This window comes from Loxodonta africana, chromosome 1 (genome assembly GCF_030014295.1).
Source record: "Loxodonta africana isolate mLoxAfr1 chromosome 1, mLoxAfr1.hap2, whole genome shotgun sequence".
NCBI classification, from domain to species: domain Eukaryota; kingdom Metazoa; phylum Chordata; class Mammalia; order Proboscidea; family Elephantidae; genus Loxodonta; species Loxodonta africana.
Window position 1 is genome coordinate 132278465 of NC_087342.1, and position 16405 is coordinate 132294869.

General features: G+C 38.2%; 1 protein-coding gene across 5 annotated transcripts in view; it reads left to right on the top strand.

Moving 5' to 3' along the window:
- Positions 1 to 16405, top strand: part of SMAP1 (small ArfGAP 1) — a 205276-nt gene that overhangs the window by 162899 nt on the left and 25972 nt on the right. For all 5 annotated transcript variants that reach the window (XM_064287895.1, XM_064287900.1, XM_003404401.4 and 2 more), the window contains one exon: positions 366 to 456. In XM_064287895.1, the coding sequence (XP_064143965.1) occupies positions 366 to 456 (91 nt within the window). The remainder of the gene's footprint in view (positions 1 to 365; positions 457 to 16405) is intronic.

Genomic DNA, 16405 nt, shown 5'->3' on the forward strand with positions numbered 1-16405 from the left:
AGCCTTCACTGACCTTGGCTAACAGGATTAAGATTAAAAGTGGCTAGCAAATAATATGAAATGCAGTTTTTTTTTTAAGTGCAATTTTAAAAATAGATTGCACATAAAGGAATTAATGGTTAAGAACGATTATATTAAAAGATTTATATTCATCATTTTTGGGTCTTAAATGTAAGAATTGTAAGCTCAGAGATCATGTTTATTTGTTTTTTGTATAATAATAAATGCTGTAGGCTTCATTACATCAGGCTTCATAGGCTTCATTGCAGTAACTTTGTCAAAAGTGTATGTAATTAATTGGGGATTAAAAGGCTTGTCCCATTTTATTAAAGAAAAATTAATAAATCTAATTGTTTATTTTAAAGCTGCAGAAGAAAGAAGATCAACAATTGGAACTTAAAAAAAGTACCAGCCCTAAAAAAACTGCAGAGCCCACTGTTGATCTTTTAGGACTTGGTAAGTAATACAAAATAAAAGTCACCATTAGAGTTACAAAACAATTGAAACCTTTACTTGAAATGAATATAATGGCTTTATCGTCAACATGCCAAAAGCAACCTGTTAACTAAATTTGAAAACGGTATGATTAGTTCGCTGAGTTCCCACAAAAAAGATGATCTTTAATAAGGGAGCTGGTGTCTGTCAGCACCGTCTTCACTGAAACACAAGTAATGAGTTCCTTGGGGAAAGAGGAGATATCAAAGTAATCTTCAAAGGCTTGGTAGAACGTGACATTTGAACATTTAAAATGAAGAGTGGATTTTTTTCCCGTTCTCCCTTCTCCTTTTTTTAAAAATTTTTTTTATGTTTTTAGTTTTGTGAGGGATTTTTCCCTTAGCAAAAGAATTCTGGGGTAGCCTTGTAAAATGTATGAATATAAAGTGAAATTTAATTTTGGTTAACTGGAGCGACACAGTTTACACCCATACCTAGTGCATCAATTTATTTCCTATCTGATGACAATGAGGAATGCTCATTTGAATTTATTTGTTCTCATGACTGGCAGATGTAAGTTGTTAGCCTAGTGAGTAAATAGACTTTCATTCAAAGGGTGCTTGTACTGTGCAGTGTTTATCTGCAAACATTGTCATCTCTTTTCTACATTTTTCTCCTCTTCATTATAAAAGAATTGGTTAGATAAACAACTATTTTTAGTACTATTATAGCCTTAGAGCAATATATATATATATGTATATTTTTTAAGCTCTGGGAAAGATTAACAAAGGAAAATAATGAAAGGCAGTTGAAGAAGGATAGTGTTCAGCTTAATACACTGATTTTCTAAAAATTCGTCTTAGTTCTTATTGAATAAATTGTATTCTGTTTTAAGAATTAACAGTTAAATGTTTTATTCATTTCTTAGGAAGCTGGTGTGTCATGCAAACATACTTCCTGGAGGTGAAATTTTTTTTATGGTGGTGAAAAGTAGTATATTGGTGGGGGGGGGGGGGCAAAAAAAAAAAGCCTGTAATTTTGAAAATAGATCTTCAATCCTGAGGCTTTAAATATAATTATGTTGAATTTAGTTGTCATTTTTTTTAATTTCTGTATTTCCTTTGCTGTAAATGATAGAAAAGAGAAAAAGATTTATTTTCAAAGTAAGACTGTATCTTACTAAAACTATATTCATATATTTTTTTTCATTGCAGAATTTCCTTTCCAAGATAAGTACTTGGTTTATTTAGTTTATAATTTAATAATGTAAAATATAAATTAGACAAGATTTATTCACTGATTCAACAAATATTTGTCGAGTATCAACTATGTGGCCAGGCACTGTTGTAGGCACTAGGAATATAGCTATGAAAAACGAAAGGTAAAAATTCCTGCTGTCTTAGAGCTTTCGTTTTGATTAGGGAGACAGTGAATAAATAGTTAACTGAAATATATTATAGGTCACCTATGGTAGGTAAGTGCTATAGAAAAAAGAAAAACAAGGAGTTGTAATTTTAAATAAAGCAGACAGAGAAGGGCTCACTGAAGTGTCTTTGGAGCAAAGACCTGAAGAAGGGGTGGATATCTGAGGCAAGAGCGTTCCAAATAGAGACAACAGCAAGTACAAAGGCTCTGCAGCAAACTTGATGTGTTCAGTGGCCAGCAAGGAGGACAGTGTGGCTAAAATGGGATGATCTGGGAGGAATAATGACAGGAGATCTAGAAGTAAGGGGTAGGGACAGGGGCAGGCCGATTATGACAGGACTTTGGATTTTACTCTGAGTAACCTTTTTTTTTTTTTTAACCTGGAAAAACATTGTGTGGGGGGGGGCGGGGGGGTGGGTTGAGCAAAGGAGTACATGTTGAGTTTAGTTTAAAGTAATTATTGTGACTGCTGTGTTGAGAATAAACTGTAGCACAGCAAGGGTGGAAGCAGGGAGACCAGTAAGGAAACTGTTGTAATACAGGTGAGAGATGACAATGGCTTCCTCTAGGTGGTGGCAGTTGGGGGTTATAAGAAATAGATTCTGGATACATTTTGAAGGTGGATGCAGTAGGATTTATTCAACCAACTGAATGTGAGAAATTAGAGAAAAGGGGGAAATAAGAATTGGAAAGTCTACAGAAGTCTGCATGGAAGATTGGGGGTTTCATTTGAACTATATGAAGCTTGCAGTGCCTACTAGACAATAAAGAGTGGAGATGTTAAGTAAGTGAATAGATGACTTGAGAGTTCAGGAAGAGGTCTGGACTGGGCATGCAAATTTGGAAGTCATTACCTTATAGATGTTGTTCAAAATCACTAAGGAGTAACTAGAGACTGAAGAAAAGAGGTTCAGGTACTGTACCCTAGATACTTAGAAGTCATAGAGATAAAAAGTGACATGGCAAGGTGACTAAAAAGGAGTGGATAATAAAGTAGGAGGAGAATCAGTACCATGTGGTATCTGTCTTATAAGCCAAGTCAGGTTAGAATTTCTGTACAAGTAAGGATTAAAAGAAAAAAAAAAATCCATTTCCATTGACTCAGTTCTGACTCATAGCGACACCCTACAGGACAGAATAGAACTGCCCCATAGGGTTTCCAAGGCTGTAATCTTTACAGAAGCAGACTGTCACATCTTTGTCGCCAGGAATGTCTGGACGGTTCAAACCACTGACTTTTCAGTTAGCAGCTGAGCCTTTAACCAGTGTGCCACCAGTGCTAATCGATAGGCTAGGTCATGCTGTGGTAACAAACTTTTCCCAAAATATTGGTGGCTTAGAAGAAGATTATGCAACAAAAGTGGAACCCTGGTGGCTTAGTGGTTAAGTGCTTGGCTGTTGACTGAAAGGTCAGTGGTTTGAACCCGACAGCCACTCCGTGGGAGAAAGACGTGGCAGTCTGCTTCTGTAAAGATTTACAGCCTTAGAAACCATATAGTGCAGTCCTACCCTGCAGGGTTGCTATGGGTCAGAATTAAGTCTGCATCAATGGGTTTGGTTTTTTTGGATGCTACAAAGGTTTATTTCTTACTCATGTTGTGTCTGTATGAAATTAGCTAATGCTCTGCTCTACTTCAGTACCCAGACTAGCAGAGCAGTCTCTGCTAGAGCAAGGACTGACAAACTTTCCCTGTAAAGGACCAGAAAGTATAGTTTTTAGGTTTTGCAGACCATATAGTCTTTGTCCCAACTACTCAAAAGCAGCCATAGATAATATGTAAATAAATGGGCATTTCCTTTTCCAATAAAACTTTATTTACAAAAACAAGGTATTGGGCAGCGTTTGCACTGCGGGCCATAGTCTGCTGATCCCTGATCTAGAACATTGTTGGTCATTATGGCAGAGGGAAAAGAGCACATGGTAAATCACATATGCTCTTACAGGTGATACCTGTCCCTTCTACTCAAATTTATTGATCACCTCAAGTCACATGGCCATGCTCTCATTCAGCAGGAAGAGAGTATATAATCCACTCACAGAGAGATTTCATCAAATGTTTGTGAACATTAAGGCAGAGCAAGTGAAGGACAAAGTGTACCGGGGAGGAGGGAATGAACACTTATGTCAAATGTTTCTGATAAATCAAGCAAAAGAAGGTTAATCATTGGATTTAGCAGCATAGAATGATAAGAGTAGCTTTCATGGGGTGGTAGAAGTGTAAACATGATTGCTGTGGTTCAAGAGCGGATGGAAAGAGAAGAATAAAAATGTATACAGCTCTTTGGAGGAGTTTTGCTATAAAGAGTTGTGAGAAATGCAGCAGTAGCTGAAAGACAATGTGGTGAGGAAAGGATTTTATTTTATTTTTTAAAGGGTGAAATTACAGGATGCTTACTGTTGAGAATGTACCTGTTGAGCAGGCAAGTAGTCTCTGAGGTTTATTTATTTATTTATTTATACTGTTGAGAATGTACCTGTTGAGCAGGCAAGTAGTCTCTGAGGTACTCAGCTATTGCTGCAGTAATGCTGCATAGGAAATTATCTCCAAATTTCATTTGGTTTACAATACACCTTTGTTTCTCTCACTCTCAGGTCTGTGGTTCAACTAGGGAGGTTTTGCTACCACTTGATTTGATACATTTTCTACCTTTTAGATTATTTCAGGAGACTTTAGCAACTATTTCACCATGACATATGTCTCTCCATTTTTCAAATTCCTATGAGCATATCCTTGTGTCATCACCCAGTCTTTTTTTTTAATTGTACTTTAGATGAAGGTTTACAGAACAAACTAGTTTCTCATTAAACAATTAGTATACATATTTTACGACATTGGTTAACAACCCCATGACGTGTCAACACTCTCCCTTCTCGACCTTGGGTTCCCTTTTACCAGCTTTCTTTTTTTTTTTTGTAAAGAGTGTCTGCCTAGAGCATTGTGCTCTTTGGAGGAGTAATTTCTATGGGATCAACTTGACAATAGCAACTGGAAAGCTTACCAGCTTTCTTGTTCCTCCTGCCTCCTAGTCCTTGCCCCTGAGCTGGTGTGCCCCTTTAGTCTCATTTTATGTCATCACCCAGTCTTAAAGTCAATGCCACATGTAATAGTCAACTATTGCTGCCGATGCTGCAAAGCAAACAACTCCAAAATCTCATTGGCTTACATCAGCCAACTCATATTTCTTACACTCACAGGTCTGTGAGTCTGCTCAGATAGCTCTCTTCCAGGCAGTAGGTTGGGGTCAGAACTATTCACGTCTTTCAACTGGACCTGTGGCTGCTTAGGAAATTTTCTTCTCATAGTGATTGATGAGAGCTCCAGAAGGTGAATGGATAATGTGATGGCTTTTAAGGCAGTGGCTCAGAACCGGCACAATTTGACTTTCGCCTGCAGTCATAGGGCACTCATATGGCAAAGGGCATGAAGAATTGGAAGCAATGACTCAGCCTACTATAGCCATAGCCAGCAGGGGCATTTCATCCTATAGAAATGGAAGGGGAAGCAGAATAGTATTAGGACCAGGTGCAGGTGGCTTATTATATTTAATATGGAAGCTTGTGAAAATTCTCTTCTGCTTGTTTCTTTTTTTCCTCAGTGAAAAAGGAACTGAGGTAATAAGCTGAGCATAAAGATAGGAAGGAGGTGTTGAAATGTGGAAAGAGAAGGTATTAGATAGGTGCCTAAGAGAGTAGGATATTGAATGGACTGTTGATAGTTAAATGGGTTGCCGGGCAATACGAAATGATCACTTGATGTTAGTTGTCATGAATGTAAAGTGTTATTCGTCACTATGTATGTGTTTTTCCAGCCACATTTGACTGCACAGACACAGATGTAGACAAGATGGAGTTGGATTTAACTAGGGTGGGGGTTACTAAGTGAATGTGATGAAGCTAGGAGTTGAGACTATATGAGATTATAATGATGAACCATAGAATCTTAAGCTTAATAGAGAGAGAAGTGAGGATATGGAGCGCAGTGGTGGGGGTGTTGTGAAGGGCCACGAAAGATGGTAGTATATTAATGGATTGTAGGTCCCATTGGAGAAGTAGAATTGTTGGATGTGGGTTACTTAGTTACTAGAGGGAGTGTACTAAAAAGATAAGACAATGGTTATCTTGAAATTTAAATTTTGAAGAGTGATAAGTTATTGGTACTGACAAGGTATAGGGTATGACCAAGGAAATGAATGGCTATGAGAGTGTGGAAGATAGGCTTCTTGGAGAAGAGGTCAAGTTGCTGAGAGGCCAGAGTGTTAGATGGATCATTTACATGAGTACTGAAGTCATTGAAAATATTGAGAGACGTAATACTGGTGAAAATAACTGAACAGGGAGGTAAATTTGCCAAGGAATGATGAGGAGTGACAACAACAAGGGTGGTGTAGATGGAAGACAGCAGATCCAAAGCAGAGGAAGACAGGCATGAGAGTCACTGAGAATACCTGCTTGCCTCTATGCTCAGTGTTACGAGAGGTATGGAAGAGAAAGCAGCCATCCATTGAGAGGGCTTCAGGAAAAAGCATCTTTAGGGGAAGAACCAAGATTCATTTAGGGCAAAAATGTGAAGGGAAGGTTTGGAGAAGAGGTTAAGGATATATACAGGATTTTGCTGATGATGGACAGTGATTTCTATATCATTTATAGGTGGGAGGGAATGGAAGACGGGGTTAGCAAGAGGAATATCTTGCTGATGTGGAGTTGTAGCAGCTGGAGAAAGCAGTAGGGAGTGTGTTACCAAGAGCACATAGAACTCTTCACTCCTGCTGGTTATCAATATTCTAAATCCTTAAAAAAATATTTTTAGACTTAAAAATAGCTGTGTTGATGAGTTTTTGAAAGTCCAGGAGCATACAGAGAATTGACGGTCCCTTTCAGCTCAAAACAAACAGTGGTCCTAAATCAGGATTGATTATTGAACTACAGGCTATTTTTCTACTCTGAGCATGCCACTCTCCTCTAATGGGACTCTGGTTCTCCCCTGTAAATTGGAACATGGTGGGAAGTAGGAAGCAGGTGCCTTGAAGTAGATGATTTATGGTCATGCAAAAATGACAGCACGTTCCCATATGACTGAATCTAGGAGACCAGAATAGACATTACTTAAAACATGTACAGAAAATACAGAGAAGCTCCTCACAGAGAGAGTTCAAGTTACACAGCCATGGACAGCTCCGAATCCAAAATGTACTGCATGTATTCAGTATCACTTCAGTAGTCTCATAATAGTGTAAAGGTTAAGATCATTTTTTAGTAATTTTATCTTCCCTTTAAGTGGGTCTTTGGTGTGCCCATACTCTTTTTTTCAACATAGTGACTTGAGCTAAACCTACTTTCTTCAGTTCATCTTTCCTGATCTGCTACCTATCGAGAGGTCCAATGCAAAATGCTCCGTATATACTTTTTGACAGGGGTCAGCAAATTTTTTCTGAAAAGGACCAGATACTAAATATTTTGGGCGTTGCAGTCCATGTAGTCTCTGTTACAGCTGCTTGACTTTGTTGCTGTTGTTGTTAGCGTGAAAGAGGCCACAGGCAAGTATATAAGTGAATGAGCATGACTACGTTCCGATAAAGCTTTATTACAAAAATAGGCAGCAGGCTGTAGTTTGCTGACCCCTGCTTTATATTCCTGATGGTACCTGTAAGAACTGCTTCATACTTAGGTGCTAATTTTCGTTTGAAGCCTGTAGAAATACTATTTATTCATTTCTTTACTTTCTGAAACGAGAAGTGGGGTTAGATACTTGGTTATCCTTTGCTCTCAAGTCTTGGAAGTTACTTAAGGTCTTGAGGCTTTTTTTGATGAAGGGCTAGAATAAAATCAGCTTTTAGGACACGTGGCTGTGACACTCTTCATGCCCTTTACCTGTGTAGTTATTCTAGGACTGTGAATTATACTGTTAGGCTAATTGTCCATTCTTTATTGATTATTACTTAGTTTTTACTTGATAAAGGCTACAGACTGCTTAACAGTTGTTGGTTAGAATAATATCCCCCAAGCTGATAGTTCCATTCAGGGGAGCCTTTTTTCTTTTTGCCTCTATTCTTCCTTTCTTTTTATTTTTTTATTTTTTGGTAGATGGTCCTCCTCTGAGAATAAAACCTTCAAGGGTGAGTACATGCTCTAAGCATAAGGATTGAGTAGAATCATAAATTGCTGGTGTTAAATGTGACCTTACAGGTTTCAGTTCAATCTCCCACAAGAGGTGGAAAGCTCTCCTGCAGAGTTTCTGTTTTGTGGCTACATGTGCACCCCCTGCACACTGCAGAGCAGCCTAGTCTCTTGTCAGGAGGCACAGAGTTGGGTGTGTTACTGGGGAGGACAGCTGAGGGTGTGTGAGAGCTTTGTGCTCCAGAAAGCCTCTCACCAAAAACAAGTATTATGAATCTTAGTAATGAAAATCTATCTCGGCTATAAACAAAAAAAACCCAAACCCAGTGCCATCAAGTCGGTTCTGACTCATACTGCCCTATAGTCTGTATATATCTTGGCTATGGTCTGTATTAAGTGTATACTTAATGCTCTTTAATCTAGGGAAGTTTCTGATTACACATTTCACAGTTTTTTTTTCTTTAAATACTGAACTATATAGAAAGTAGAGATTCTCTCAGTTTTATATTAATTGAAAAACTCAGAGGGACAATTATCTTTGTATAAGTTTATGAGACAGGTTTACATATTCTAAGTTTTCTCATTTTTGCTGTGTTTCAGGAAATAAAGGCTTCATGGTATGACAACAGACACGTTAAGATGGGTTGACAGTGCTAGTTAAATGTAATTATCAGTATAACTCACCTAGTTATCTAGTAACAAATACTCCAGTTTTATATAATGAGGAAGATGAGTATATTACCCTTGCCTCTATAAATACTTTTGTTTCAAAAAGGGCCTGTGGATGAGGCTACTTCTGACTGCAGGTAACAGAAAACCTGAAGGTGCTTTAAATAATAAGGGCATTTAATTATCTCACCAGATGAGAAATCTAGAGGCCTGATGGGTCCAGGGCTGTATGGTGGTAGAACAGTGATGTCAAGGAGTCAGGTTCCTCCTTCCTTCTTCCCATTCTGCCACCGTCATCAACAGCACTGGCTTTAATCCTTAGGCTTGTCCCCTCATGGTCACCAAAAGGGTGGTATATCTCCAATCATCCTATCCTCACAGGATCACATCCAAAGGATGATTTTCTTCACAAGTTTGCTTTCTCAGGAAGGAAAACTTTTCTCAGAAGAATCCCTCAGAGTTCCCAGGGTCCTCTTGGTCAGGATGGCATTACAAGACAGTCCAGGGAAACAAGTATTCAACTGTAGTCGGAGGTAGGCTCTGCCAACAGGGAGGAACCAGATGGTAGGCTTTGGCAGGCAGTAGAATCTGGTACAAGTGCTTTTCATTGTTACAGCAACCCTTTGAGGTAGAGAGTATTTCACATACATGCACACACCTACACACCTTCTCTCCCACCCCCTTTTTTTCTTTTAAACAGACAAAAAACTGAAGCTAACAAAAGTTAACTTCTAAGGCACAGCTGCTATATACAGTAGAACTGGGACTCAAACCTAGGTCTGTCTGTTTCCAAAGTCCAGACTCAGCTCTTAAGATGAACCAAAGAAAGGTGTTTGATTCAAGTATTCAGTATCTTATCACTTTTTTATATACTTAGTGCTTACTATATGCCAGGCACTGTTTTGAGTACTCACAGAGATTTACTCATTGAATTTTGCAACAGCCCTGAATTTGGTGAATTATCATTATTTCCATTTTACAGATGAAGAAACTGAGACACAGATAGGTTAAGTAAATTGCTTGAGGTCAAATAGCTGGGAGGTAACTTTTTTTTTTTTTTTTTTTTAACAGAGCCAGGATTCAAACTGGGTAGTCTGGCTTTAGGGTCTGTGTTCTTAACTACTATACTATGTTGAGGTATGATAGAAAATAAAATTTTTAAGAGTACCATGTGAGACTGCCATACAAAATAGACACTGGGCCAGTATTTCAAATTTATAGCTTGACAGCATTGTGTAGTGAGGGTAGGACTGGATTTAGAGGCAGTCCCTGTATTTTAAGGAGTCCTGGTAGCACAATGCTTAATAAGCACTCAGCTGCTAACCAAAAAGTCAGCAGTTCAAACCCACCAGCCATTCCATGGGAGAAAAATGTGGCAGTATACTTCTGTAAAGATTACAGCCTTGGAAACGCTACAGGGTGTCCTACCCTGTCCTATAGTGTTGCAATGATTTGGAATCAACTCAGTGGCAGCGGGTATTTTTTAGCTTATATTTTATCTGGGATTTCTGGGTTTATCTAGGGTTTTCACCTGGGAAGTGGAAATAAGATCCCTTCTGTGGTTGCTGGTCCGAATATATGGTCTGCTTTTTGTGAAGCACCTAGAGTAGTAACTTGCACACAGCTGTGGTGAAACTGTAACCTGAACATCAGGTCAGAGGAAATCAGTAAGAGAGTGTGAGACTTAGAAAGGATATGCAGAGGGGGGACTCACATTATGTTGAGTAACTTAGAGGAAGATTTCTGCTGGGTGATACCGGGCATGGCCACTACCATTGAGTGACAAAGAAGGAGAAGAGATGGAAACAGTGGTCACAAGGCATGGTCTTTGAGCTGTGAAGCATTTTCGGCTGTCTAAAAGAACTGACAGACACTGTAGACACGTGGTGCAAGACTAATGACTTTTTCATTGCAAATACCTTTTTTTTTTAAAAGTTTTTATTTTGCTTTCAGTGAAAGTTTACAAATCAAGTCAGTCTCACACAAAAACTTATATACACCTTGCTACATACTCCCAAATGCTCTCCCCCTAATGAGACAGCCCACTCCCTCCCTCCAGTCTCTGTTTTTGTGTCTATTTCGCCAGCTTCTAAACCCCTCTTACCCTCTCATCTCCCCTTCAGGCCGGAGATGCCAACATAGTCTCAAGTGTCCGCCTGATCCAAGAAACACACTCCTCTCCAGCATCCCTCTCCAACCCATTGTCCAGTCCAATCCCTGTCTGAAGAGTTGGCTTTGGGAATGGTTCCTGTCCTGGGCCAACAGAAGGTCTGGGGGCCATGACCACCAGGGTCCATCTAGTCTCAGTCAGACCATTAAGTCTGGTCTTTTTACGAGAATTTGGGATCTGCATCCCACTGCTCTCAGGCTCCCTCAGGGGTTCTTTGTTGTGTTCCCTGTCAGGGCAGTCACTGGTTGTAGCCAGACACCATCTAGTTCTTCTGGTCTCAGGCTAATGTAGTTTCTGGTTTATGTGGCCCTTTCTGTCTCTTGGGCTCGTAATTACCTTGTGTCCTTGGTGTTCTTCATTCTCCTTTGATCCAGGTGGGTTGAGACCAATTGATGCATCTTAGATGGCCACTTGCTAGCATTTAAGACCCCAGATGCCACTCTCCAAAGTGGGATGCAGAGTGTTTTCTTAATAGATTTTATTATGCCAATTGACTTAGATGTCCCCTGAAACCATGGTCCCCAAACCCCGCCCCTGCTACGCTGGCCCTCAAAGCATTCAGTTTATTCAGGAAACTTCTTTGCTTTTGGTTTAGTCCAGTTGTGCTGACCTCTCCTGTATTGTGTGTTGTCTTTCCTGTCACCTAAAGTAGTTCTTAGAAACCCTGGTGGCGTAGTAGTTAAGTGCTACGGCTGCTAATCAAAAGGTCGGCAGTTCAAGCCCACCAGGCGCTCCTTGGGAACTCTGTGGGGCAGTGCTACTCTGTCCTAGGGTCGCCATGAGTCGGAACCGGCTCAGCGGCAACAGGTAAAGTAGTTCTTATCTACTATCTGATTAGTTAATACCCCTCTCCCACCCCCCTTCCCTCCCCGCCTCGTAACCATCAAAGCATATTTTCTTCTCTGCTTAAACTATTTCTTGAGTTCTTACAATAGTAGTCTTCTACAATATTTGTCCTTTTGCAACTGACTAATCTCACTCAGCATAATGCCTTCCAGATTCCTCCGAGTTATAAAATGTTTCACAGATTCATCACTGTTCTTTATCGATGCCTAGTATTCCATTGTGTGAATACACCATAATTTATTTATCCATTCATGCATTGATGGGAACCTTGGTTGTTTCCATCTTTTTGCTATTGTAAACAGTGCTGCAGTAAACATGGGTGTGCATATGTCTGTTCATGTAAAGGTTCTTATTTCTCTAGGATATATTCCAAGGAGTGGGATTGCTGGATCGTATGGTAGTTCTAGTATGGTATGATCATATGGTATTTCTAGCTTTTTAAGGAAGCACCAAATCAATTTCCAAAGTAGGTGTACCATTATACATTCCCACCAGCAGTGTATAAGTGTTCCAGTCTCTCCACAGCCTCTCCAACATTTCTTATTTTGTGTTTTTTGGATTAATGCCAGCCTTGTTGGAGTGAGATGAAATCTCATTGTAGTTTTGATTTGCATTTCTCTAATGGCCAGTGATCATGAGCATTTCCTCATGTATCTGTTAGCTGCCTGAATGTCTTCTTTAGTGAAGTGTCTGTTCATATCTTTTGTCCATTTTTTAATTGGGTTATTTGTCTTTTTGTAGTTGAGTTTTTGCAGTGTCATGTAGATTTTAGAGATCAGGTGGTGATCGGAAATGTCATAGCTAAAAACTTTTTCCCAGTCTGTTTTTTACTCTTTTGGTAAAGTCTTTGGATGAGCATAGGTGTTTGATTTTTAGGAGCTCCCAGTTATCTAGTTTTTCTTCTGCATTGTTAGTAATGTTTTGTATACTGTTTATGCCATGTATTAGGGCTCCTAACATTGTCCCTATTTTTTCTTCTGTGATCTTTATCGTTTTAGATTTTTTTTATATATATAATTTTTGTTGTGCTTTAAGTGAAAGTTTACAAATCAAGTCAGTCTCTCACTCGTTTTAGATTTTATATTTAGATCTTTGATCCACTTTGAGTTCATTTTTATGCATGGAATGAGGTATGGATCTTGTTTCATTTTTTTGCAAATGGAGATCCAGTTATGCCAGCACCATTTGTTAAAGAGACTGTCTTTTCCACATTTAACAGACTTTGGGCCCTTGTCAGACATCAGCTGCTCATATGTGGATGGATTGTGTTTGGATTCTCAATTCTGTTCCATTGGTCTATGTATCTGTTGTACTAGTACCAGGCTATTTTGACTACTGTGGTGGTATAATAGGTTCTAAAATCAGGTAGAGTAAAGCCTCCCACTTTGTTCTTCTTTTTCAGTAATGCTTAACTTACCCAGGGCCTCTTTCTCTTCCATATGAAATTGGTGATTTGTTTCTCCATCTCATTAAAAAATATCTTTGGAATTTGGATTGGAATGGCATTAAATCTATAGGTCGCTTTTGGTAGAACAGACATTTTTATAATACTAAGTCTTCCTATCCATGAGGAAGGTATATTTTTTCACTTATGTGTAGGTCTCTTGGTTTCTTACAGAAGTGTTTTGTAGTTTTCTTTGTATTAGTCTTTTACATCTCTGGTTAGATTTATGCCTAAGTATTTTACCTTCTGGGGGCTACTGTAAATGGTGTTGATTTGGTGATTTCCTCTTCGATGTTCTTTTTGTTAGTGTAGAGGAATCCAACTGATTTTTGTATGTTTCTCTTGTATCCTGATACTCTGCTGAACTCTTCTATTTCAGTAGTTTTCTTGAGGATTCCTTAGGGTTTTCTGTATATAAAATCATGTTATCTGCAAATAGAGATACTTTTACTTCTTCCTTGCCAATCTGGATGCCCTTTATTTCTTTATCTTGCCTAATTGCTCTGGCTAGGACCTCCAGCACAATGTTGAATAAGAGTGGTGATAAAGGGCATCCTTGTCTGGTTCCCGATCTCAATGGGAATGTTTTCAGACTCACTCCATTTAGGATGATGTTGGCTATTGGCTTTGTATAAATGCCCTTTATTATATTGAGGAATTTTCCTTCTATTCCTGTTTTGCTGAGAGTTTTTATCATGAATGGGTGTCGAACTTTGTCAAATGCCTTTTCTGCATCAATTGATAAAATCATGTGATTCTTGTCTTTTGTTTTATTTATGTGGTGGATTACATTAGTTGTTTTTCTAGTGTTGAACCATCCCTGGTATGAATCCCACTTGGTCATGGTGAACTATTTTTTTTGATATGTTGTTGAATTCTATTGGCTAGAATTTTATTGAGGATTTTTGCATCTGTGTTCATGAGGGATATAGGTCTGTAATTTTCTTTTTTTGTGGTTTCTTTACCTGATTCTGGTATCTGGGATATTCTGGCTTCATAGAATTGAGTTTGGGAGTATTCCGTCCTTCTCTATGCTCTGAAATACTTTTAGTAGTAGTGGTGTTAACTCTTCTCTGAAAGTTTGGTAGTACGCTGCAGTGAAGCCATCCCGGCCAGGGATTTTTTTTTTGTTGGGAGTTTTTTGATTACCTTTTCAATCTCTTCTTTTGTTATGGGTCTATTTAGTTGTTCTACCTCTGTTTGTGTTAGTTTAGGTAGGTTGCGTGTTTCTAGGAATTCATCCATTTCTTCTGGGTTTTCAAATTTGTTAGAGTACAGTTTTTTATAGTAATCTGATATGATTCTATTAATTTCCATTGGGTCTGTTGTAATATCACCCATCTCATTTCTTATTTGCTTCCTCTCCTGATTTTCTTTTGTTAGTTTGGCCAATGATTTTTCAATTTTGTTGATTTTTTTTCAGAGAACCAACTCTTGGTCTTGTTAATTTTTTCAATTGTTTTCTGTTTCATTTAGTTCTGCTCTAATTTTTATTATTTGTTTTCTTCTGGTGCCTGAGGGTTCCTTTTGTTGTTCTCTATTAGTTCAAGTTGTAGGGATAATTCTTTGATTTTGGCCCTTTCTTCTTTTTGTGTGTATGCATTTATTGATATAAAGTGACCTGAGAACTGCTTTCGCTGTGTCCCAAAGGTTCTGATAGGAAGTGTTTTCATTCTCATTGGATTCTATGAATTTCTTTATTCCATCCTTAATGTCTTCTATAATCTGGTCTTTTTTGAGCAGGATATTGTTGTTTCCCAGTGTTTGATTTCTTTTCTGTGCTTTTTCTGTTATTGATTTCCAGTTTTATGGCCTTATGGTCAGAGAAGATGCTTTGTAATATTTCAATGTCTTGGATTCTGCTCATGCTTGCTTTATGACCTAATATGTGGTCTATTCTAGAGAATGTTCCATGTGCAGTAGAAAAGAAAATACACTTGGCTGCTGTTGGGTGGAGTGTTCTGTATATGTCTGTGAAGTCAAGTTGGTTCATTGTGGCATTTAGATCTTCCGTGTCTTTATTGAGCTTCTTTCTGGATGTCCTGTCCTTCACCGAAAGTGGTGTGTTGAAGCCTCCTGCTATTATTGTGGAGCTGTCTATCTCACTTTTCAATGCTAATAGTTTGTTTTATGTATCTTGAAGCCCTGTCATTGGGTGCATAAATATTTAATATGGTTATATCTTCTTGGTATATTGTCCCTTTAATCATTACATAGTGTCCTTCCTTATCCTTGATGGTGGATTTAACTTTAAAGTCTATTTTGTCAGAAATTAATATTGCCACTCCTGCCCTTTTTGATTGTTGTTTGCTTGATATATTTTTTTCCATCCTTTAAGTTTTAGTTTGTTTGTGTCTGAAAGTCTAAGGTGTGTCTCTTGTAGGCAGCGTATAGATGGATTGTGTTTTTTAATCCATTCTGCCACTCTCTGTCTCTTTATTGGTGCATTTTGTCTGTTTACATTCAGCGTAGTTATGGATAGGTATTAATTTAGTGCTGTCATTTTGGTGCCTTTTTTTGTGTGTTGTTGACAGTTTCTTTTTCCCACTTAATTTTATGTGTTGAGTAGATTATATATTGTTACCTCGTATTCATCGTTGATTTTGTTTCTGCTGAGTCTCTAGTTTTTTGTTGTATTTTATTTTGATGTGTAGAATAGTTTGTGTCCTTTGTGGTTTACCTTATTATTTACCCCTATTTTTCTAAATTTCAACCTTTTATTTCTTTGTGTTACCTTATCTTCCTCCCCATGTGGAAGATCTGTGACTACATTTCTTAGTCCCTCTATATTGTTTTAATGTTGTTTTCTTTTATGTAATAGCATTGCCGTTAACCTGTTTTGAGCATTTTTGTTTGTTTGTTTGTTTGTTTTAATCTTGATTTATTTTTTTGATTTCTCTGTCTAGGTTGACCTCTGATTGCTCTGCCCAGTGTTCTAGTCTTGGGTTGATACCTGATAACTCCCTTTCGTATTTCTTGTAGATTTGGTTTGGTTTTTACAAAGTCCCTAAACTTCTGTTTATCTGGAAATGTCCTAATTTCACCTTCTTATTTGAGAGACAGTTTTGCTGGCTATATGGTTCTTGGCTGGCAAGTTTTTTCCTTCAATTTTTTATATAAGTCATCCCATTACCTTCTTGCCTGCATGGTTTCTGCCGAGTAGCCCGAGCTTATTATTATTGACTCTCCTTTGTAGGTGACTTTTCCTTTATCTCTAGCTGCTCTTAAAATTCTCTCTTTATCTTTGGTTTTGGCATGTTTGATAATGTCTTGGTGACTTTCTTTTAACATTACCTTCTGT